The sequence below is a fragment of the Trachypithecus francoisi genome, unplaced genomic scaffold (genome assembly GCF_009764315.1).
Source record: "Trachypithecus francoisi isolate TF-2019V2 unplaced genomic scaffold, Tfra_2.0 Lachesis_group0, whole genome shotgun sequence".
NCBI classification, from domain to species: Eukaryota; Metazoa; Chordata; class Mammalia; order Primates; family Cercopithecidae; genus Trachypithecus; species Trachypithecus francoisi.
In genome coordinates this window covers 193,775,547-193,798,195 of record NW_022681453.1, presented here as the reverse complement: position 1 = coordinate 193,798,195, position 22,649 = coordinate 193,775,547, and the positions used below count along the sequence as shown (strand labels likewise).

The 22,649-nt window shown below is 48.8% G+C and overlaps 1 protein-coding gene across 5 annotated transcripts in view; it reads left to right on the top strand.

Moving 5' to 3' along the window:
• XXYLT1 (xyloside xylosyltransferase 1) overlaps positions 1–22,649 on the top strand; it is a 200,537-nt gene that overhangs the window by 107,994 nt on the left and 69,894 nt on the right. For all 5 annotated transcript variants that reach the window (XM_033213102.1, XM_033213104.1, XM_033213107.1 and 2 more), the window contains one exon: positions 6,492–6,624. In XM_033213102.1, coding sequence (XP_033068993.1) covers positions 6,492–6,624 — 133 coding nt within the window. The remainder of the gene's footprint in view (positions 1–6,491; positions 6,625–22,649) is intronic.

Below are 22,649 nucleotides of genomic sequence, written 5' to 3'. Positions count from 1 at the left end.
TTGGAGACAAAAACAAACAAACAAAGTAGTTATAGCAGACACTAGAGAGATGTAAACTGTGGAAAGGCCAGCAGGAGCCATGGACATCCATACCATAGACATGGGAGATTTTCAGATCTCAAATTCCGTTTCCCCTGTGTGTTGAACGACATCAATCCGTGCGTGCGCTATCACTTCATACTGGCAATAGAAGTGAGAGGGAAATTTACATTGGGTGTCATACGTGCTGTCTTATATAAGTCCCCCAAATTTTTCAGCCAAGTTCAAAATAAATTCTGTCCTATCCTAAAGGATATGATTTATACCTCTTCGGAGAAGGTGCTAAGGAGGAGGAAGGAGACTCATGTTCCACTGTTGCTGAAGCAGACACTGTGTCTTCTCATGATAATTTGTTTGGTCCACAGAACAGGAGCTGGGCGTCATAAACAATGCCATGGCTGAGCCGTAGCTAACGCTGTTTTTTCATGCTTCGTTTTGAGAGGGGGCGAGTAAGGCTAGAAGAAAGTTTGTTGTACAGCGAATATATGCAACTGGCTGTGGTTATTCATTGCAATTTCCTGGACCCAAAACCTTTTACCAGAGCTGCTAACAGGTTGCATAAATCACTCTATGAACTCTGTTTCCTTTCTCCCCCGCACCACCCGAGGAGGGGCAGGCTGCTAATGTGGAAAACATAGATTAGCACAGTGAGAGTCAGGGCCTTCCTGTCTGAGCAGAGCCTGCAAAGCTGAGCTCTGGCCGTATCCTGGCCGCCCAGGAGCCTGGAAGGCAGGGCCACATGGGCAATGAAGAGCGGGCACCAGGCTGTCGAGCCCAATAGACTTGGGGTTTCGAGCCCTACCACTGACCAGCTGTGTGATCTTGGATTATTATACTTCTCGATTTCCTCATTTGTCAAATGGAATTTTTTTTTTTTTTTTTTTTTGAGACAGAGCTTCATTCTGTCACCCAGGCTGGAGCACAGTGGTGCAGACACAGCTTACTGCAGCCTCAGATTCCTGAGCTCAAGTGATCCTCTTGCCTCAGTCTCCCAAAGTGCTGGGATTACAGGCATCAGCCACCACACCCAGCCAAATAGAAATAATATTAATCTCAGGGCTAGGTGTGGTGGCTCACACCTATAATCCCAGCACTTGGGGAGGCCAAGCCAGGTGGATCACCTGAGTTCAGGAGTTCGAGACCAGCCTGGCCAACATGGTGAAACCCTGTCTCTACTAAAAATACAAAAATTAGCCGGGTGTAGTGGCGTGTGCCTGTAGTCCCAGCTACTCAGGAGGCTGAGGCAGGAGAATTGCTTGAACCCGGGAGGTGGAGATTGCAGTGAGCCAAGATTGCTCCATTGCACCCCAGCCAGGGCAACAGAGCGAGACTCCATCTCAAAAAAAAAAAAAATATATATATATATATGTATCTCATAGAGTGTTTAGATGATTCAGTGAGTATAATGCATTGATACAAGTTGGCTGTTGTCATTAAAAGCTTCTTTTCAACGTCTGTGGCAGAAAACCCTTTCTTCCAGAAGTTTCTCTGTTGGTCCTTGTCAATGAAAGGGAATCCCAGTAGTCTTCATGCTTCTTGGAGATGAGGGTCTTGCGGGAGGTGGTTGTGGTTGGGGGTTCTGTCCATGAAGCCCCAGCCACTGTACAGAGATGATCTGGAGTTGTCTGCTGTCTTCACTCTTGATGTGGAAGCATTTCTGGCTCATAAAGACAATAGGACTTTAAAAGGGACTTCAGAGATGTCTGAAGGCTTTTCTCAGAAATGTGCAGTGGATCAAGCAAACTGTCGAGTGAGGCAAATCTGTAATTGCTCTCCACCCGGAGCCTTTTTTGCTGAGTTGTCTTAAATTACCGAAACTCTCTGAGCACCAGGTTCCTCATCTGAAACTGGAAGATACTAACAGCTACCTCGAGGCAGCATGATGGAGGTTCATGGGCTGAGTCAGCCTGCAAAGCCTTCCCAGGGCCTGGCACACGGACGTCCTTTCCCTGCTCCTAGAGGGTGAACGTTTGGTCAGGCTGGAGGAGCCCCTAGAATCGGTGCCCAAGGCCTGGGACTCTTGGCATGTTCCCTGTCTTTCTTCATAGCCCCTATTCCTATAGTGAGCCAGCTGCCCTGTGGCTAGGCCTTGTCCTGGGAGGGAGATGGAGAAGAGCGCTTTGGCAGAGAAAGGTCCAGCTCAGAAGCGACCCAAGTTTCTGTTGGATGTGAGATCCACCACTGCCCATTCCAACCACACATCCCGTTGGGGACACAGCCTGGGTCTGTGTGTCGCGGGGGCAGGCCCTCTACCACATGCTCAGACCCTCTGCCACATGCTCGACCCTCCAGTGCGGGAAGCCAGCCTGGTCTGGCTGGTGGAGCACAGGGGAACCGTCCTGTCCCATGGGCCTCAGAACACCTCCTCTGGGGTCAGGGTCCTCTCACTGTTAGGGGAAGTCTCCACCCCTTTCAGTTGCCCTTTGGCTCCCGCCGGCCAGAGGTGCTACTGGACAGCAATTTAAAAACACCAGAGTATGATAAGGCAGGTGGCATATTGCTGCAATATTTCAAAGTGGACAATGGGAAAATTAGCTCCCTTTCCAGGCAGCTGCTTCCAGGTCCCCAGCCTCATGACGCTGGAGTCACATAGCTTAGTGCTGTCATAATTTCCCCTTCTCCCTAAACCCTCTCCCAGTTAGTGGAATTTGGGCTGACGCTCTGCAGTGAAAGCCCTTTAAAGTGTTATAAATATTTATCTCTGCAAATCTCCGAAGCCTTTTCAAAACAGAAAGACAGAGGAGGCGCTTGCCTGGTTCACCTGCCCCTCCCTGCGGGCCTGTTGTGTTTCCCAGGATGGTAGTCACTGTGCTTACCTGAGCATGTCTTTTCTTTGCATCATTTCTTGATCTATTTTGTTGCGTGTTGCTTTTTGTGTGTTAAGATGTGCCTGCCAAGAATTGTTTCCGGGGATAGGAGAAGGGAAAGGAGAGGACAGAAGGCTCACGTTTTTTTTTCTTCTGGAATTTTTTTTCCTTTTGTTGTTTATTTTTGGGTATCATTAATTACTTACTCTGGGTTGTAGTTCCGCCCGTGGTCAGATGACATGCTTGTGGCTGGTTTAATTGGATGCTGATGATGAGCTGAGTTGGCCCAAGCCATGTACTGGGAGGGAGATGGAGAAGAGCGCTTCGGCAGAGAAGCGTCCGGCTCAGAAGCGACCCAGGTTCCTGTTGGATGTGAGATCCACCACCACCAATTCCAGCCGCACATCCCCTTGGGAATGTTAGTTTGAAAATCTCCCAGCTGGTACTGGGGCCGTGCATGTGGCCCTCTGTGGTGTAATTGTACAGAGGTATCGGCTGCCAGCCAGGCCTCAGCCCCAGGCAGGAGGCGTAGGTGTTCTCAGCCCTGAAAGTAGTCCCCTGGACAGCCAGGAACTCCTGAGGAGTGCTGCCAGGGCTGTGGCGGCGATGATGGTGACAGGGTCTTGGAGGTCTTGAAAGCTACACCTTTAGCTTGTACTCACTCGTCTTCATGCTGGTATTTTCACGGAGTGATACACAGATACTCCACGAGCTAGTCGTGTTGGGTGCCTGTTTAGTCTTGTGCACACCCTTTGGTCCATTACACAATGTTCTCTGTTCTCTAGGAGTGTATGGCCCGTGTTGGGAGTGGGTTGGAGGTGACGGGGCTAATAAACACAAGAGCATTAGCTAGGGAGTTCGGAGACCTGGGTTCCGAGATCAGCTTTGCCACCTAGCTTGAGTGTAATGCCTGACAAGTCTGTCTTCTTGGCCCTCAGTTTCCTCATGTGTAAAACGGGTAGAGGTGCCTCAGTTATAACCAGGTTTTTCAGATCTGCCATGCTAGATCTTTCTTTTTGTTGTGTTTTCTCAAGGTTTGGACATGGTGGACATTCAGCCAGCCTGGGATGCTGGCCGTTCTTGTGAGTCTTGTAGATGTCTAGTCTTCCTTTTTCTCAGACATTTTTCCTCATGATTTATAGGTTTCATGTCTTCCTGGCTTTGGGGACAGTTATCTCATTCATGTATTCCTCACATTTTGGTGGTCCTCCTGCTGTCACTTCAGCTCTCCTCCAACCAGCATCTTCTCTGTGATGTCGCTTCCATGGATCAGTCGCATTTTGTCCTCACAATGCCTTCAGCGTTCTGTGTAACCCTCTTGCCCCCACGTATTTCCCACAGAGAGACGGCTACATTAAGGACCAGAGGCCAGAGGAACAGGCCCCTTTAGAAACCTCATCCTAATGAATTCCAGCATTCCTAGTAAGCATCTTTCTCTTCAACAGTGACATTTACAACTTGGCACCTTAATTTCATAATTACATAAAAGGGCTAACCTCCTGGACAGGTGCCTGCATGACAGGGCAGGCTGCTCAGGGGCCTGCTGGCCTCTGGGAATAGAAGGGCATGGCCTCCCATCTCAGTTGTTCTACATGGGTGTGAAGGGGTCACTTTGTGCTGGAGTTGCCGCCTGTCTCCTTCCTAGTCAGTGGACCTCACCTGGTGAAGTGTTACCAACCTTCAGCAAACCCTTCCTGGAAGGTGCTTTAGGAAGGAGGAGTTGTAAATAACATCGAAGCAGCTCAGATTCCGGTGTCTTAGGCCTACATAGGACGTTTCTGGGTTTACTCCCAGCTGGTCCCTAAAGTGCAGGGGAAGTGCTCAGGTTTACTGACGGGTATATTAAGACAAGATTAAGACGCTTATCCAGAAGCATCTGATGGTCCTGAGCCCCGCCCTCCCAGCATATTCCCATTCTCAAGGAGACAGGTACGCAGGTGGCCGTGACCAGAGGCAGGCAGGCAGCCATGTGGGAAGCACAGAGCAGGAAGCCATGACTCCTGCAGGGCCTGTCTGGGGTGTTTAGACTGCTTCTTGCAGAATAAGTAGGGTTTAGGTGGCCTCGAAAGAGAGAGCACCTGTAGCAGGTGGTGGGCTTTCGATGTGATGATTGACGGGCTGACTACACGCATGGCTGTTCCTCCCATCAGGAGTTTCTTCAGTTACAGCAGAATTATCCCAAATTCCTTAAGTTGCCTTCCCATAAATTCTACGTTTGGCCAGTGTGGTGCTCTGCTCCAGAATTCTGTTCCTCAAGGTCTCTAGGATCCCTGTAACACTGTCCGTAAGCTATTTCCCACACAAGGCACAGGAGAGCCTCCCCATTTTAGCAAATGGAGTAGCTGAGGTTCAGAGAAGTAACTTTCCCTGGGTCACAGGCTCAATCAGCAGCAGAGCTGGATTCAAGTTGCACTCATGTGTTCTGATTCCCAGGCTGAGTACCAGGAACTTGCTCTCACCACTTCATCACTGAACCCCGTGCACCCCTCTTTGGACCTCCCACAGCCACTTTTTGATTTCAGGCTTCAGCACTGGCCTCTCCCTCTACTTTTTGCAACCCACGTATCTCTCTTGAGGGCAGGGTCCTGGTCAGCCTGGTGCCCGGCACAACACCTAGACTCCCGGTCAGGCTGGGCTGGGTGAAGGATGGGGAAGGACCTTCACCAGTGCCTCCCTCCTGCACGTCTAGCCCGGAGTCATCTGGAGGCCATGGAAGCATCCAGCTCTTAGGTGCCAGGTGATTGTGACATTGAAGAATTTGGGCTCTTCCTGTCTTTTAGGCAGTGGATTAAAAACACAGTGGTATCTGAGATCGTTCAGCTGTTTCCCTCTGTCAGCAGCTTCACTTGACACACATCTGGGTTTGCAGAACGTGCTGATAAAGGCCTGAGGCCATAATGTTTTTTACCTCTGTCTTGTGTGGGTCATTTGCCACCTGTGCTCCAAAGAGGAAACACCTGGATGCTTTGAGTGTGTTTTTTTTGGAGATGGTGTCTTGCTCTGTTGCCCAGGCTGGAGTGCAGTGGCGCGATCTCAGCTCACTGCAACCTCTGCCTCCCGGGTTCAAGCAATTCTCCTCCCTCAGCCTACTGAGTAGCGGGAATTACAGGTGCCTGCCACCACGCCCAGCTAATTTTTGTATTTTTAGTAGAGACGGGGTTTCACCATATTGGTCAGGCTGGTCTCGGACTCCTGACCTCGTGATCCACCCACCTCGGCCTCCCAGAGTGCTGGGATTACAGGCTTGAGCCACCGTGCCCAGCCCGCTTTGAGTTTTATGTAGGGAAGTAGGGTGTCCACGTAAGGTATCATGCAAATGAGATACTTTTGAGAGTGAAATGGTGCACAGTTAACAGTCACATCAGGACAGCAGGCCGACGCTGAAGCGTGTGGTCGCCTGGTTTTAAGCAAAATGGATGTCTGCAGTTGGAAGAAAAGACCCGGCAGTCGTTTGTGAAGACTTAATAGTGCGGAGGGGTTGCTGGTAGATGAAAGGCCTTTTGTTCCAGCGGTAACTTTGCATCATTCACTGACAACAGTAAGAGTCCAGTGCCCTTTTCTCTGCCCTCCGCGTCATTTTCTGTCCGTGGCCGAGCCTCCCGGGAGGTATGCCTGTGTCTCACTGTCCTTTTCTCTTTCCCGCAGAGATCCTGCGGCTCATTCAGCTGGACCTAGACCTGAAGTTTAAGACCAACATCCGGGAGTTGTTTGAGGAATTTGACAGTTTCCTGCCAGGCGCCATCATTGGCCTAGCCCGGGAGATGCAGCCAGTTTACAGGTGCGTCATGACTGCAGGGGGGCCACCTCCACGACCCTCCCCACCCTCCACCCTCTCTCTTCTGCCATCCATGGCAGACGGGGATTTACTGGCGTCCCATCCTTCTGCACTTGGTGTCTTGGGCACACATTTGTGCATATTGCTTACAGTTGATAGTATGGGCAGGTGGGTCTGTCCCAAGCCATAGGTGCTACCTCGTTATTTTGGAGGAGTTTGTGGCCTTTTTCTTCAGAAAAGCCCAGTTGTTTTGGTTGTTGGATCTGGTTAAGTTCAGAATTTTAAAACCTTGGACTTTGTCTTATGGAGGACGATTTAACTTCCCTTCTAGTGACCAACTAGGCTTTCTTGGCCCCTGAGTCACCAGTGACGCGTATTCTCTATTAGCAGAGTGGGTGGACTGGTGGTCTTGTAGGGAGGGAGGGTGGCACAGCGTTGGAACACAGACTGGCATCAGTAGTCAGCACAAAGAAGCGCACTCCACGTGATGCCGCGTTTGGTTGTCAAGCGTGTGTCATGGAGAAACTCCAGGACCTGAGCACCGTTCTTGAGTAGTCACTGTAGCGCTATTTGTAGTGGCCAAAACTGAAAACGACTGAAACGTGCTACTTAGCGGAACGGATAAATAAAACGCATTCGTTCAATGGAGTGCTATACAGCGACGGCAAAAAAGGGAACGGCTCTGTGCGATGAGAGCGAAACTAACCTGGAGGCTTTCGGGATGAACGCGCAGGTGCGGAGAATGGGAAAGGAGAGCCAAGGGGGTGATGCCTCCCCAAGCCTGCGTGGCGGGCGGTGGGGGACGCGGGGCTCGGTTGCCTCTCGAGAGCCGCAAGGTCTTATTTCCTCACTTGGATGTTTGGCTTCATATTTGCGTGCACTTTTTTGTATGTTCTTGTTCTACATGTTACAATTAAAAAATTTTTTTAGAAAAGGAAAGGAACAGCCGAAGCGGGTTTTGATTAAAGTAAACCAGGCCCGTGGCCCTGCATCCAGAGAGTTTCAAGTTGCTGGCTGTTTCTCCAGTGGGTAGAGCGACAGTGCACCCAGAGCAGAGCTGCCCGAGTTGCTCGGAAAGAGCTGAGGGTTTGCTGTCCCGCAGGCATGGCCCGCTGTTTGTTCTCAGTGCACACCATGATGCTGGCTCCCTGCAGACCTTCCTGGAGGGAGGCCCAGTCGTTGGAGAGCTGCAGAGTACAGGCCACTAGTGAGTCAAGAGCCTGTGTTTCCCTCAGAGGGAGGGGGTGAAGAGACAGCTTCAGCTCGGTTGTGGCTATTTCCATGACCCAGATCACATAACAGGAAATTCCTGCAAGGCCCCTGAATGAGCTGATAACTCCTTGGGCCATGTGGACTTTTCTCCCTTATATAATCCTCTCACATGTTGCCCCAGAGTCACTGGGTAGGCCTCTTCCTCTGAGGTCAGGGGTTGGCGACTTAAGAGGAGAGGGTTTGGGCAAACACCTGCCATCTTAACTGTAGAAGACTCCCCACCTTCTTCCCTCCCCTTCTTTCCCGGGAAGCTCTTCTGCTGGGGTCCTTGATCCAACAGAGGGAGGTGATAGTGTTCACAGCGGTGAATCCATGTGGGTCTGCAGCACCCTCACTTCCTGCCTCCTCAGAAGAAAGAATTTGATTGAGGGGCCTCAGGCAGAGGGAGAGACCAAGGCAAGTTTTAGAGCAGGACGGAAAGTGTATTAAAAAGTTTTAGACCAGGAATGAAAGGAAATAAAGTATGCTTGGGAGAGGGCCAGTGGGTGACTTGGGAGCTCGAACGTGCTGTGTGACTTGACTTGGAGTCTTAAACAGTGGCATGGTTCTTGGGTTTGCGTTACTCCTCCCCGGTGCTTCCCTGAGGGTGGCCTGCCAGCCCTTGGGCAGGAGCACGGTGTGTTTACTGAGGTTGCGCACACACTCCCTGGAGCCGCTCTTCCCTGACCAGTCCAGCCTTCCTAGAGGAGGGGCCACCATTTTGCCTTCTAGTACCCATGCTTGAGCCCACGTGCCCGGCTCCAGAGATCTTACCGGGAAGCTGCTGGTCATCAGTTTCAGGTTCTCTCTATCTGCTGGGACCCTGCCTTTCCCTGGCACTGGCTGCAACCAATTATCATTTTAGAGCGACAGTTGACAACTGCCTGACCCATCAGCTGATGGTCGCAAACATTCCTGGTGGTGGTGGAGCCCTCTCCTGCCCTGCTCGTGTCTGACTAGCTACCTACGGTAACAACAGAGGGAGCCTCAGAGTCCCAAGCCCTAGATGCTAGTCCCAGCTCTGCCTCCTTGGGGCCTTTGTTCCCCCACCTGAGAAGGAGAAGAGCTGAGCTCTAAGTCCCCCCTTCCTTGGCTCTGGCACGGGGGGGGGTCACAGCCCTTTGGACCCTCATTGTCCTGCCTCCGTGTAGAAGTTGCCTGTCTGCTGGTGAGCTCTTTAGGGATCAGGGAGAACTGATATCATGGAGTGTTTAAACAGGGCTGAGTATTAAATGCATTTACAGCTCCAATGGCTTCAAGGTCTGCTTTGGAATCTTCTCACATCATGTAAGTGGAAACTTGGAAACCGCATCATGCTTAGGCAGGATGGGCCAGAATTTGTATTTTCTGTAGATCTAGGATTTTATAAACAGTGCAACTTAAAATCGGTTTAATTGTCTGGACTTCCCGAAAGAAAACTCTGAAAGATTTTAGATTCGAAATGAAACTGAATTTTTCTTACCTTGAGCATCTTTAATTTTCATTATGTGCTATGATAACTATGAGACCTCCGCTGCAGTGGAGTCTGAAGAATGCCGTTTGCAGGGCCTGGGCACTCAAAAATCAACAGAGACTTACACTCCTTTACGTGCTCCCTCTGTCCACCCCTCAGCTGAAATGCTTCGAGAGACCTTTAGTCTCTAGAATTGAGTCTGCAGATGACTGCCCTGCACTGCCATGCGCCCCGCTAGCTCTGGGGAATTGCCTGGTAACATTTGCAGTCTCATGCTGGGGCTGGGAATGGCTTGGTACTGGCTGGTCAACAGGGAATTGAGCGTGGTTTTTGCCTTCTTCCACAAGAAGACTGGGGAACTCTGGGGACCTGGGAGATCCAGCGTTAGTTGTCTGCTGCTTTGGAGTGTTCACCTGGCTGGCAGCAGGGCTCGGGTGGGGAGGCTGAGAGAAGGAAGAGGATGGGAATGGAAGGGGAGAGAGGAAGCAGGGACAGGGCAGCCAGCCTTTCTCTTGAGCAGGCAGTCTCAGCCCTTGGGCTTGGCCATTGCTATTTGGGGGGATCCGCAGCCCGGCTATCAGACTGTTTCCCACAGAGGTGGCCTCTTGCCCCTGCCTGGGACTTGCATGGAACTGGCAGTGGGCTCTGACCACCAAGGGGTCTCCCCAGAGAGGAGAGTGAAGGGGACAAGTGTTTTAAGAAGAACATGCTAGCATCTATATGAAAGGAAAATTTAAAAAGAAAACAGCACAAAACCAAATCTTGACTAGGTAAGCAGGCACATTTTGATCTGGAAACTTGCTGAGCAAGAACAGATTTGGATCTTCCCAGCTGTGTCATTTTTATAGTCGCTTGTCCCATATAGTTATTTTATCTCAAAATCGCACATTTTAAGTCATTTTTTTATGGTAATCTCCCCTGTGTTGTGTGCCATGAATGTTAGAAGCTTCGAGGAGTAGGGAAGGAGAAGTTATTCCCCATTGTCCATTTGACAAATAGCTTTTTTCACGTTGTTTCACAATCCCCCCCCCAAATTTTTATATTTTCTATATAAATCCTACAGGATTTTATAATCCTAGATCCATGGGACTGACAGTGTTTTCTGGAAAGTGACACAGGGATCACGGGATATTCCTGCAGGGAGAGAGGAGCCTTTCTCTCTTGGGTCCCTGTTGAGATTCTGTTGCGTCCAGCGTCCCGTGACCTTCCCCATCTGCAAATCATAGTGCTGTAGTCATGTTGGGTGGAACATCGCCCTTCCTTTCTCTGACCTTCTCTCTGTCTCTTCCTCAGGAGCTAAACCCCTGGACAGGTCCTCAGTGCTGATGTGTTTAGTTGGGATAAGTGGCCAAGAGGAGAATCTAAAAGATAGGCGACTGTATTTTGTAAAGATGCACCATTTCAAATTTGTTTCCTTATGAAAGTATTAGAAAAGTAAACTACTGTGCCCTCTTTGTGTGCAGCCTATAACAATGACAAAGGTGTGCCAGCAGGTGAAGAAGCTTGATGTGGAGGAAACAGCATCGGGTCGTACTCAGAAGTGAATTCCCATCTGACACTTGGCGCGTCACTGGGTTCTCTGACCCTCTGTTGTTGTGTCTGAAAGTGGATAAATGTCTCTAACACACAGAATTACTGGAGAACTCAAATGAAGTCACAGTGGAAGTTTCTGTTGTGAGAGGGACCTTCACTAAAGAGCATTTCCCCTCCCTCCCTCCCTCCCTTAATCTTCACTCCTCTGTGTTTTCTTCACCCCATGCTTTGTTCCTCTGGACTTCTCCTACTCAGTCCCTCCCCCAGGCAGAGAGGGTTGCCAGTTAAAATACAGGGCACCCAGTTAAATGGAGCGTCACATAAATAACAAATAAGTGTTTTGTATGGTAAATATGTCCTAAATACTGCACGGGACATACTTATACTAAATAATTGTTTATTGTTTATCTGAAATTTAAATTTTTAAAAATTTTATTATTTTTTATTTTTTTAAGACAGAGTCTCTCTCTGCTGCCCAGGCTGGAGTGCAGTGGCACACCTTGGCTCACTGCAGCCACCGCCTCCTGGGTTCAAGAAATTCTTCTGCCTCAGCCTCCCGAGAAGCTGGGACTATAGGCACGAGACACCACTCCTGACTAATTTTTGTATTATTAGTAGCCATGTTGGCTCGAACTCCTGACCTCAAGTGATCCACCTGCCTCAGCCTCCCAAGGTGCTGAGATTACAGGTATGAGTCACCACACCCGCCCCTGAAATTTAAATTTTAACAGATATCCCTCTTTTTTCCTAAATCTGGCTGCCCACCTCTACCCACGATTGTAAAACTTCCCTTTTTAGCAGCAGCAGGTGATCTGGCTCTCCTACAAGATTCTAGAGTGAACAGGAACAAAGGGTACAGAAGTGGAGCTTGCAGGGAAACCAGGGTGAGAGAGGGACGGGGTGGGAGGCAGCCCTCAAGGTCTCTGTGAGGCTCCAGGCTTGAGGTCACCACTGTGCAGGAGTTAGGAAGCCAAACTGTGGCCTGGGTCATCGGGGGAGGCCACTGGGACCAGGAGGCCTCATCATGGCCTGGCTTCAGGCCTCAGGGCTCCTGCTGATGCTGGAGTGATTGAGAGAGAGAGAGAGTGAGAGTGTGCGCGCATGTGTGTGAGTGTGTGTGTGTGGGCTGCGGCCCTGCGTTATGGTCACTTTGCGGAGCTGGCCGTCTGAGGATCCTCTGAATGGGAGCTTGTTGGTGATGGCACAGGCTTCCAGTTTTCTTCTCCCTGGGCTCTGCAGGCCGGCTGTGTGCTGTGTGAGCCCAGGCCCACCCTGAGGAGGAAGCGGCAGGCTATTCCTGTCAGCTGCTGATAACGTGCCACCAGGCGGGAATTTGCTTTTGTGTTAAGTATTTGAATCATGTCCACTCGTTCACCTTTTTAGGTCACATGGTTTTATTTGCTGACGGTGCTGTGCCAGCCTCGGGTTCTTCCAGACACTTGCTCGGAAGGAAAGCTTCTCTACAGGCTGCGTCATCCCACTCCAAGGGCTGGTGCTGGGCTCCCAGGGGAGTGCTGGGGAGGGAGTGGGTGCCAGCACAGAGGGAAGAAGGGAGGATGTGGGCTGACCACCTCTACCACTCAGTTGCTGTGTGACCTTGGGCAAGTCTCTTGACCTCTCTGAGCCTTATTCTCTTTAGCTGAGAAATGGAGATTGTAACACTATATGTGGCAGAGTTGAGGGGAATTGAATCAGATAATGTATTTATAGTACCTAGCACGGAACAGCACTCCTGGGTGGTGGTGACAACGTTATCCCCAGTCCCAGCTTGGCCACTGATAAGTTCTGTGAACCTAGAAAAGTCCCTTAACCTCAGCCTCAATTTCCTTATATGTACAACTGGGGCTGCTGACCCCTGAGCAAAATTATTGCTAATCTTTTGTCTTCTCAGCGTCTAAACCCCCTTCCTAGAATTGTGGAATTCTCTGCCATAGAAGCCTGCCTCCCATTATGGAAGACAAAAAGGCTGGATACGTTCTCTCCTAGCTTCCTCGCAGCTAGCTGGGGTGTTGGGTGCTGTGTTCCCCTCCTTCCCCTGTCTGCAGAAATTACCATCTTAAATTTATTAATAGCCTCTTATCTATACAGACCAGTTTTTATGGCTTCACCCTGAACAATGTAAGGTATTTGCAAAACAAACAGACGGTATTGCAAAGAGAAAATAACTAGGCCGCACTAGTGGAAGAACATTTTAATATCCCAGAGAATATTGGAAAGCAGGGGATCAAAGATGGGGGGAGGGACGAATGTAGATTGCAGTGTAGTTGCCGCAGAGGAAGGGACACGGATAGCGTGGGGGAGGGACAAGGACGGAGGGGAGACGGAGGACTGTGCCCGAGGCAGCCCCCGTTCCCTGTTTCACACATGAGCCCGCCTTCTGCTTTCCCCGTGCGTGGAGTGTTTTGGTCCCTGCTACGCTGCACAGAGGGTGAGCGTCTGTCCCTCTGCTTGCTTCCAGGTTCCACCCGTGGCTCTCGCCCTGATCTCCAGTATGGTTTCTGTTCCATTTCTGGCCCATGGAGATATTTATCTCATTTTCAGGCCGACTATATTCTTTCCTCCTTTTGCCCTCCCATCAGATGAAAACAATTATTATCTAAAACTCATCATTAAAAAGTGATACATTTTTATGTTAAACAGCATATGGAGGTTATTTTTCCAGAAATTTTCTTTACTTTTATCAGGGTGTGTGTGTGTGTATATGTAAATGAACTCTATATACCTTTGTATGTCTTTTTTTTGTTCACTTAACAGTGTATCTTGACCATCCTTATACCTAAGTCAGCCTTCTTTGTTAAACGTTGTTAGTCTCCTGATATAATTTTTCTTTTTACTATGAAAGCCTTCCAACATATACAAAAGTAGAAAGCATCATGTAATATTTCTGGATGCTGCAATATTAGAATATCCATTCACTCTCAATAACTATCAGCCCGTAGCCATCTTTATTTTATGTCCCTCCCACCCACTTTTCCTGTTCCCCTGATTATTTTGAAAGAAATTTCAGTCATCACAGCATTTCATCTGTAAATGTCATTTTCAGCCTATTAGTTTTTTAAAAACACCTGCTGTGGCTGAGTTTAGAGCTGAGGAGGGTTAATGAGCTCCTAGTGTCACTCTGTCTTCGAGTTCCTCAGTCTGAAATCGGTTGGTACAAGGGAAGAAAATAGAGAGAGGCAGCACTAACCTCTAGCCAACCACACTTCCCATCTCTCTGCAGATTGCCTCATGTCAGGGTGTTAGTGTAACCGTCACGTTTGGAAGGCTTTACGGCCGGCATAAATTCAGGCTCACTGTTCACTAGGCGTGGAGCCCTCTGTTGTAAGGGAACCGGCCACCACCCTCACTACGGGATGCATACATGTAGCACTCGAAGATAAAAGCTATTGGATTCATTTCGTCTCTCTTACACCTGAAGATGAATTTCTTGAACCTTGTTCTCGTGTTTAAAAAAAAAAATTAACCAAGATTGAGCCTGTCAGTTTCTATTAGAGTTACATCTGAGTAAAGGAGAAAAAAGCTTGCCACCTTTAAAATAGTGATTCCTTCACTCCCTGGGAGTTAGAAAACTGGGCCAAGTGTTTTTGTGTAGCCCGTGTGACCTGGAGGCCGTGCTATAACCCCTGCAGGAATTACTCATGAAACGGGAGGGACGTACCTGCCCTGTGGTAGTAGAGATCAGAAGTCTACTATGAGGTTGTTATTTTTAAATAGCATCAATGGAAAAGGTATTTTAAAAGGAAAACTCTGTGTAGAGAAGAACCCAAGCGGGATAGTTTCGCTGTCGATGTGACTGTCCTATCTGATGGCTGTGCCTCCCGGGCAAGCTGGGAGCTCTGGGATGACATCTGAAGACGCGGGTGCATAGCCGGGGGCTGCTGAAGACCAGAGTGTGCCGGCTGAGAGAGGAGGCCCAGGCGGCGCCCGTGAGAAGCTTCCTGTGTCTGAAAACGCGACTCCCTCCAGTGCTTCTGTCTGTCTGCACATTATGAATATTTTGGTGCTACTGAATCCGTTTGTGAAAGTTCACCACGTCGTGCCTGACACAGGTGTCTCCTGAACGAATGAGTGAGGAAGTAAATGTGTGGAAGGGGTGGGACTGGGTGGCAGCCCTTCTGTTCCGCTGAGGCTGTGCAGACCCATGCCAGGTACTTCGACGTTTGTTGAGTGAATGCAGGAACAGATGTATAGTCAGAGGGCGTCTCCTCCACGGTGCTGGCCAGCTGCTAAGTCAGGCTCTGTAGTCCCATTACTGGTCGTATAGAAGTTGCTTTCACATTCAGTTTTTGTTTTTAAAGGCAGTCCATGGGAAAGTTTGTTATTCTCAGTTTGTTTGTTTGTTTGAGACACTTTCATTCTTGTCGCCCAGGCTGACGTGCCGTAGCGCGATCTTGGCTCACTGCAACCTCCGCCTCCCGGGTTCAAGCAATTCTCCTGCCTCAGCCTCCCAAGTAGCTGGGATTACAGGTACCCACCACCATGCCTGGCTGATTTTTGTATTTTTAATAGAGACGGGGTTTCACCGTGTTGGCCAGGCTGATTTCAAACTCCTGACCTCAGTGATCCACCTGCCTCTGCCTCCCATAGTGCTGGGATTACAGGTGTGAGCCGCCACGCCCAGCCTATTCTCAGTTTTTGATTTGGCTCATTGTGTGTTGGAGGCATAGGATTGGTCCCATGAGGAATTACGAAGTAGAAGACATGCCTCTTGCTTTCAAGGAAGATATAATGTGAGGGAGATAGGGTAGATAAAATTTAATGAAAACACAAATGCCTGTGGTGCCAACACCAAGTCAGTACTGCTGTTTAGAGCTATCCCATGGGCAAGACACAAAGACTTTTTGCTGTAGGAGCTGTAAAGTTTGCTGAGTGGCTCACCTCGCTCTCAGCTTAATATTCTGCCTTCAGCTGGGCATGGTAGCCTGCACCTGTAGTTCCAGCTACTCAGAAGGCTGAGGCAGGGGGATCGCTTAAGCCGAGGAATTCTGTGGGTGTCTGCACTAAGCTTGGCATCAACATGGTGACCTCGTGGGAATGGGAAACCATCAAGTTGCCTAGGAAGGGATGCAGCAGCCCAGGTTGGAAATGGAGCAGGTTAAAACTCCTGTGCTGATCAGTAATGGGATTATGCCTGTGACTAGCCATGCACTCCAGCCTGGGCAACATAGCGAGACCCTGTCTCAAAAAAAAAAAAAAAAAAAAAAAGGAGTTCTGCCTTCAAAATGCTAAGAAGTGTGTGTCATGTTCCCTTCTTTCCTCTGAAAAGTCTCTTGAAGGGGTGGTTGGCTTTGCAATGCAGGCATAGCCTCTAAGAGTGCTCTCGGGATAGACCAAGCTCTGTGCCCGAATAGAAAGCTCACTGGGCAGGCATTTGCCGAGGGTTTGGCTATGCAGTAGAGAGAAACCAAACCTTGTCCTCCAGGAGCTTGCAGTGGGAGGTGGGTCTGGACAGGGCTCCGGCGGAGGCACAGCAGTGGGTGATGGGCCCACAGGACTGTGTGCTTTTTTGCATTGCTGCAATCTGTTTCCTTTGCCAAATAAACATCATCGCATTGAAAGAACCTTATTTGTAATCCAGGCAGCAGAAAGGCTTATCTGTAAGCATCTTCCTGGGAAAAAAAGCAAAATAGCACAGTTGAATCACAGTGGCATGTGTACAAGAGACCTTCTGTGACAACCGCGTGTGGAAAGGACTGAGCTGGACATGACCAGCCGCCCGTGAAGGGAATTTCAGTATGGCTCCATGGCCATCTCAGGTGCAGACTTCAGCCACAGAACTGCATTTCCACTGTGGGTTCCTAAGTGAAATGGATCTGCAGTTCCCATCCCTCTGCTTCCAGGTTAGCACCAGAATTGGCTGTTATAGAAATATCAAACTTTTAATCTGAGCCTGGGTTTGAATTGAACATCCGTCTCCTCCTCCTGCTTTAGGTGACTTCTTTCAATGAGCTGCTTACCGTGGATCCCAGAGAACCCCTGTGATCTTCTGTTTCATGGTAGCAGAATTGACCCCAACATCAATGAGCTGCCCAAAGGAGTGTTTTGATCCAGGAACCCAGCCGTCTGCCTTTTGGGGACTGCTCTGTCACTGTTTGTAAAGAGAAAGCTGAACCAGAATTGGCGCAGTATGTCGTGATTTGCCTCCTGGATGCCTGCCGTGTGCTTGTGTCTGTAGACGAGCGCTCATTATGAGGCTGGTGGATCCTGATGGACTTTCCGAAATGTGAAGTCACAGAGATGCTTGCAGGGCCTTATTAATGTCAGTCACTGTGGAGTGAGGTGCCTGTTCGTGTGGCTTCTGCTTCATCTCCCTTGGCTCTGTTAAAAAAACAAACACGAACAAACCCACTGCTTCTCTTAATAAAATCAAGCCCAGTCTCTGCATGGAGACCCTTTCCTTTGCTGCCAGGAGCATCCTATGTTGACTGGCCCAAGGATCACGAACTTGGAACTATAAAGAAAGCGGGATCATTCTAGCTCTCTACCTGGGCGGACAGTGAACAGGACTTTCGTGTGTCTGGTGATGTAATTGCAGCTCATTTGTATTCAGTTTTCAGAGAGCCTGGAAGATTGCGTCTAAGCAAGGTAGAGACATCAGGGTGAATCATAGTATTTACAAAGAATAACCAGAGCAGAAAGAGGCACCTTTATTTCTTCTGCCAGTACCTTCCTGCCAAGATGTCGGCAGGGTTTGGGAGGGGTACGGAGTGTGACCTTGGTCTTGCGGGCCACTTTTCTACTCACATCTCACAGCCTCTTAGCTGCTGTCCAAGGTTAAAGGCATCATACAGAGGATCAGGCAAACATACTTCAGCATAAAAGGAGTGGTAGAATCTTTGAGGCCTTTTTGGTGCAGGGGAGACTGAAACAGTTAGAAAGGAGGAACTGTTTGGCCGGGTGCCGTGGCTCACGCCTATAATCCCAGCACTTTGGGAGGCTGAGGCAGGCGGATCACAGGGTCAGGAGTTCGAGATCAGCCTGGCCAATGTGGTGAAACCCTATCTCTACTAAAGATACACAAAATTAGCCAGGTGTGGTGGCGCGTGCCGTTAATCCCAGCTACTCAGGAGGCTGAGGCAGGAGAATCACGTGAGCCTGGGAGGCGGAGGTTGCAGTGAGCTGAGATCGCACCATTGCATTCCAGCCTGGGCAACAGGGCAAGGCTCCGTCTCAAAAAAAAAGGAGGAACTGTTTGACCCCGTTTGCCAGCCGGAAGCTGGGAGAGATTTGTGGATGAAGAAACCCACAAATCAACGCCAGGAATACCTGGGTGGCATGTGATGAGCCAGCCACTTGCACCAGTCAGTTTAGGAGAGGCCCAGTCCCCGGCCTACACGCCGCATCACACTCAAGATGGAAGGGAGTGGGCGTTGTTGCTAAAAAAAAAAAAAAAAAAATTATTAAGACCGGGCACGGTGGCTCATGCCTGTAATACTAGCATTTTGGGAGGCCCAGGCTGGTGGATCACTTGAGGTCAGGAGTTCAAGACCAGCCTGGCCAACATGGTGAAACTCCATCTATACTAAAAATACAAAAATCAGCTGGGCGTGGTGGCAGGCACCTGTCATCCCAGTTACTCGGGAGGCTGAGAAGAATTGCTTGAACCCAGGAAGCAGAGGTTGCAGTGAGTCAAGACCGCGCCCTTGCACTCCAGCCTGGATGACAGCAAGAGTCCATCTCAAAAAAAAAAAAAAAAAAAAAAAAAAAAAAATATATATATATATATATATATATATATATATATATAAAATGAGAGAACATTTGATAAGCTCTCAAAAGAAAAGGTGATCCTCTAGTAAATGTAACATACTGCAACAGGTACAAGAAGAGTCCGTATGTGATTCAGAAACTGAGGGTATAGCCTGCAGCAGTTTAATTTCAGGTAAATGCCTCCAGGAAGTAAGACAAGTTTTTACAATTTGAAAATGGATTGTAAAAGAAAGGGAAGGAAAGCAATTGATTGAAAACCCTTGTATGTCCAGGCTCTTGCCTAGTATTTCTGATGGTTCTTGGTTTTGTTTTGTGTGAATGTGGGCCCAGTATTACTAGATCTTCTGATTTTTTTTCTTTTCAAAAGAAGCCAGAATTCTGTGTTGTTAATGTAAAACCTTCTGATTTTAAAATATCGACAATTAAGCAGACAATCTGCTGGTCAAAAAAGCCACATCTGTGCACCAGACTGAGCCCAAGAATGGGCAGGTTGAGACCTCTGGTTTAAAGGCCCATTGAAGCAAAAAACTGGCCAAATGCTCCCACCGTCGGCTGGACCCTGCGAGGCTTTGGTTGGCTGGTCTTGAGAACTGACGCCTAGAGTTTTATTTAGGTGCACTCCAACCTTGTTTTTTCTCAACATTTGCTCCTGTTACTTGAAATAATTGATTTTTATTGGTAATTTAAAATTCCACCAAATGTTTCTCTACCTAACCTCAGATTTAGCTAATAACAAAATGTCAAGGCCAAGCATAATTCTTGTCTAGAAATGCAATTTTGGAAGAAAATTAAGAGATCCCCAGACTCACCATTTTTGGAGGTGCAATTACTTTAATTGTCTGAGAGCTTGAATGTGTATAAGAGCATCTTTAAACTCCTCTCTGTGTCCAAAGATGCTTTCGGGAGGTTGAAGTCCTGGCCAGGGAGGAATGGAGGGAGAGAAATCCAAAGGGAAGAGAGGGAAGGAGGGAAGGGAGTGGCCTGGGCGTGATGCGGCAGGTATATCCTCATTGCTTCCCACTTCACCATCCTCCCTGTTCGGCGCTGGCTCCCAAGCGAGCCTGGGCAGTGCTGGTCGCATGAAGACCCCAGCATGCACATGCACACCAGCCCCAGTCCCTGCTGCCTGCTCGGCAGTGCCATGGAGGACATTGTTACTGGCGTCACAAAGTGGCCTCTTTGATGGTCCATCTGAAAATGGTCTAGAGTCAGGAATAGTTGTATTTCTCCTGAATAACTTATTTTTTCCTTCTGTACAACTAATTAGGTGTCCTTTTTTTCAATTGACTAATAGAAAACTTATAGCCAAACTTGTGATACACCTAGAGCAGGCTGACGTTTCTCATAGGATACAGTTCCGTGTCTTTGCCAGCTAAGATAAATTCCTTCAGGGACAAAAGGAGGGATAAAATTGGAAGAAAAGGAAGGAGACGGGAACCAAACCATGAGCAGTCTGAATGAGAGACCCTGCCACCGAAGACCCCATTTTCTAGATCTGCCTGCCCACCATAGTAAGTAAAGATAAACATCGTGAGAAATAGTTACCATTCATGTATTGTTTAAACTAGAACACTTTTTTTTTTTTTTTTTTTTGAGGCGGAGTCTCGCTCTGTCGCCCGGACTGGAGTGCAGTGGCCGATCTCAGCTCACTGCAAGCTCCGCCTCCCGGGTTCACGCCATTCTCCTGCCTCAGCCTCCCGAGTAGCTGGGACTACAGGCGCCCGCCACCTCGCCCGGCTAGTTTTTGTATTTTTAGTAGAGACGGGGTTTCACCGTGTTAGCCAGGATGGTCTCGATCTCCTGACCTCATGATCTGCCCGTCTCGGCCTCCCAAAGTGCTGGGATTACAGGCTTGAGCCACCGCGCCCGGCCTAAACTAGAACACTTTTGACCATCCTGGCTAACATGGTGAAACCACGTCTCTACTAAAAAAAATACAAAAAACTAGCCGGGCGAGGTGGCGGGCGCCTGTAGTCCCAGCTACTCGGGAGGCTGAGGCAGGAGAATGGCGTAAACCCGGGAGGCGAAGCTTGCAGTGAGCTGAGATCCGGTCACTGCACTCCAGCCCGGGAGACAGAGGGAGACTCCGTCTCAAAAAAAAAAAAAAAAAAAAAAAAAATACTAGAACACTTTTGATAACAAAGGTTGGGGAGGGGGCGCTAGGCAACAAGTGTGAAGCAGGGCTGTCCCAGGCCTCAGGAGACACCAGCGTCCTCAGCGTGATGTGGAAGAGCAGGGAGGGCCGGAAGAGGAGAGACTAGGGAGGGAACCAAGGCAGGGGAGAGAGGCTGTGAAGGGCTCCCGTATTTGGGGTCAGAAATAACCACTGGGGTCAGCATCATATTCTCCATGGTTGAAATAAGGAGACACCATCAAAGTTGTGATTAGATGAATCACGTGGTTTATTGCTATACAAAGAGATTTTTGTTTTCCTTTGGTTCACAATGCCTAAAAAGGGGCAGAATAACGAGAACAATTCTCTCAGGGAATGCATTAGCCACAGAGTGAGTGGCTTCCAAAATTACTAGAGTCTAGTCGCTCAATTAGGCAGGAAGCAGGCCTCTGTGGGAAGTAAAGTCTAACTAAAGTGTGAGGGGTGACTTTATACAAGTGGCTCTTGGGAGAGCTGAGCCACACAGTGGAGATGCTGGACAACACGTTAGATTCCCAGAGCATTGGCTGGCGCTGGCTGGCGAGGGTTCTGGGATTTGCTTAAAGGCTAATGGAGTGTGACCCCACTGAGGTCTCAGTCTTTGAAGAGGTGGTTAAGAGTGTGGCCTCATGTTGGCATAAACTTGCCACCTCACGGTGGCTGACCGTGTAGCCCTGCCATAGCCTGAGGTCTTAGAATGCCAAAGTCTTGGGTTTATGTGTAATTTGAAGCCCAGTAGAGGTCGTATACAGGGTCTTATAAGGTTTGATGAGGTAACATTTTCTCTCAAGGGGAAGGAGAGTTCATTCCAAGTTCTTGTCATAGAAAAACATGACACATGTAGCAAACTATGCAAGTGTTTGGAATTGTTTCAGAGCCAAGTAACACAGTGTATATGGACCTATCATCTGTTAGAGCCCAGAGGGGAGTGTTGGACCCTTCTTGCGCTGGAATTTGGCTTTTGACTGGACTTTCAAGGTAAAGAGTAAAAGTGCCCTGACCGTATAAATGAATCTTACCAAGCGTCTTAGTTCAGGCTACTGTAATAAACACCATAGACTAGGTAGCTTATAAACAATAGAAATTATTGCTCACGGGTCTGGAGGCTGGGAAGTCCAAGATCAAGGTGCTGGCAGATCAGATATGTGTTAATGTAAAAGCTTCTGATTTTAAAATATTGTCAATTAAGCAGACAGTCTGCTGACCAAAACAGCCACATCTGTGCACCAGACTGAGCACACTTCCTGGTTTGCAGATGGCCATCTTGTATCCTCTTATGATGGAGAGAGCAGAAATAGGGAGAGGTGAGGCAAGCTCTCTCGTGTCTGTCATAAGGGCACTAATCCCATGATGAGAGCCCCACCCTTATGACCTAATAACTCCCCCAAATTCCCCGAACACCATCCCACTGGAGGTTAGGATGTTGATATGGTTTGGCTCTGTGTCCCCACCCAAATCTCATATTGAATTGTAATCCCCATGTGTTAGAGGAGGGGGTGGGTGGGAGGTGATTGAATCATGGGCATGGACTTCCCCCTTGCTCTTCTCGTGATAGTGAATGAGTTCTCATGAGATCCAGTTGTTTAAAAGTATGTAGTGCTTCCCCCTTCTTGTGCTCACTCTCTTGCTCTCTCTGTCTCCTGCTGCCGTGTGCAGATGTGCTTGCTTCCTCTACATCTTCCACCATGATTGTGAGTTTTCTGAGGCCTCCCAGCCACGCTTCTTGTGCGGTCTGCAGAACTGTGGGTCAATAAACCTCTTTTCTACATAAATCAACCCAGTCCCAGGTATGTCTTTATAGCAGTGTGAGAACAGACTAATATAGACATCAGCATGTAAATTTGGGGGGGACATACCTGCTGTCCATAACAGCAAGGGTGCCCCCCACATCCTCTGCTAGTCCGTGTCAGCTCATGAGCTAGAATTTGG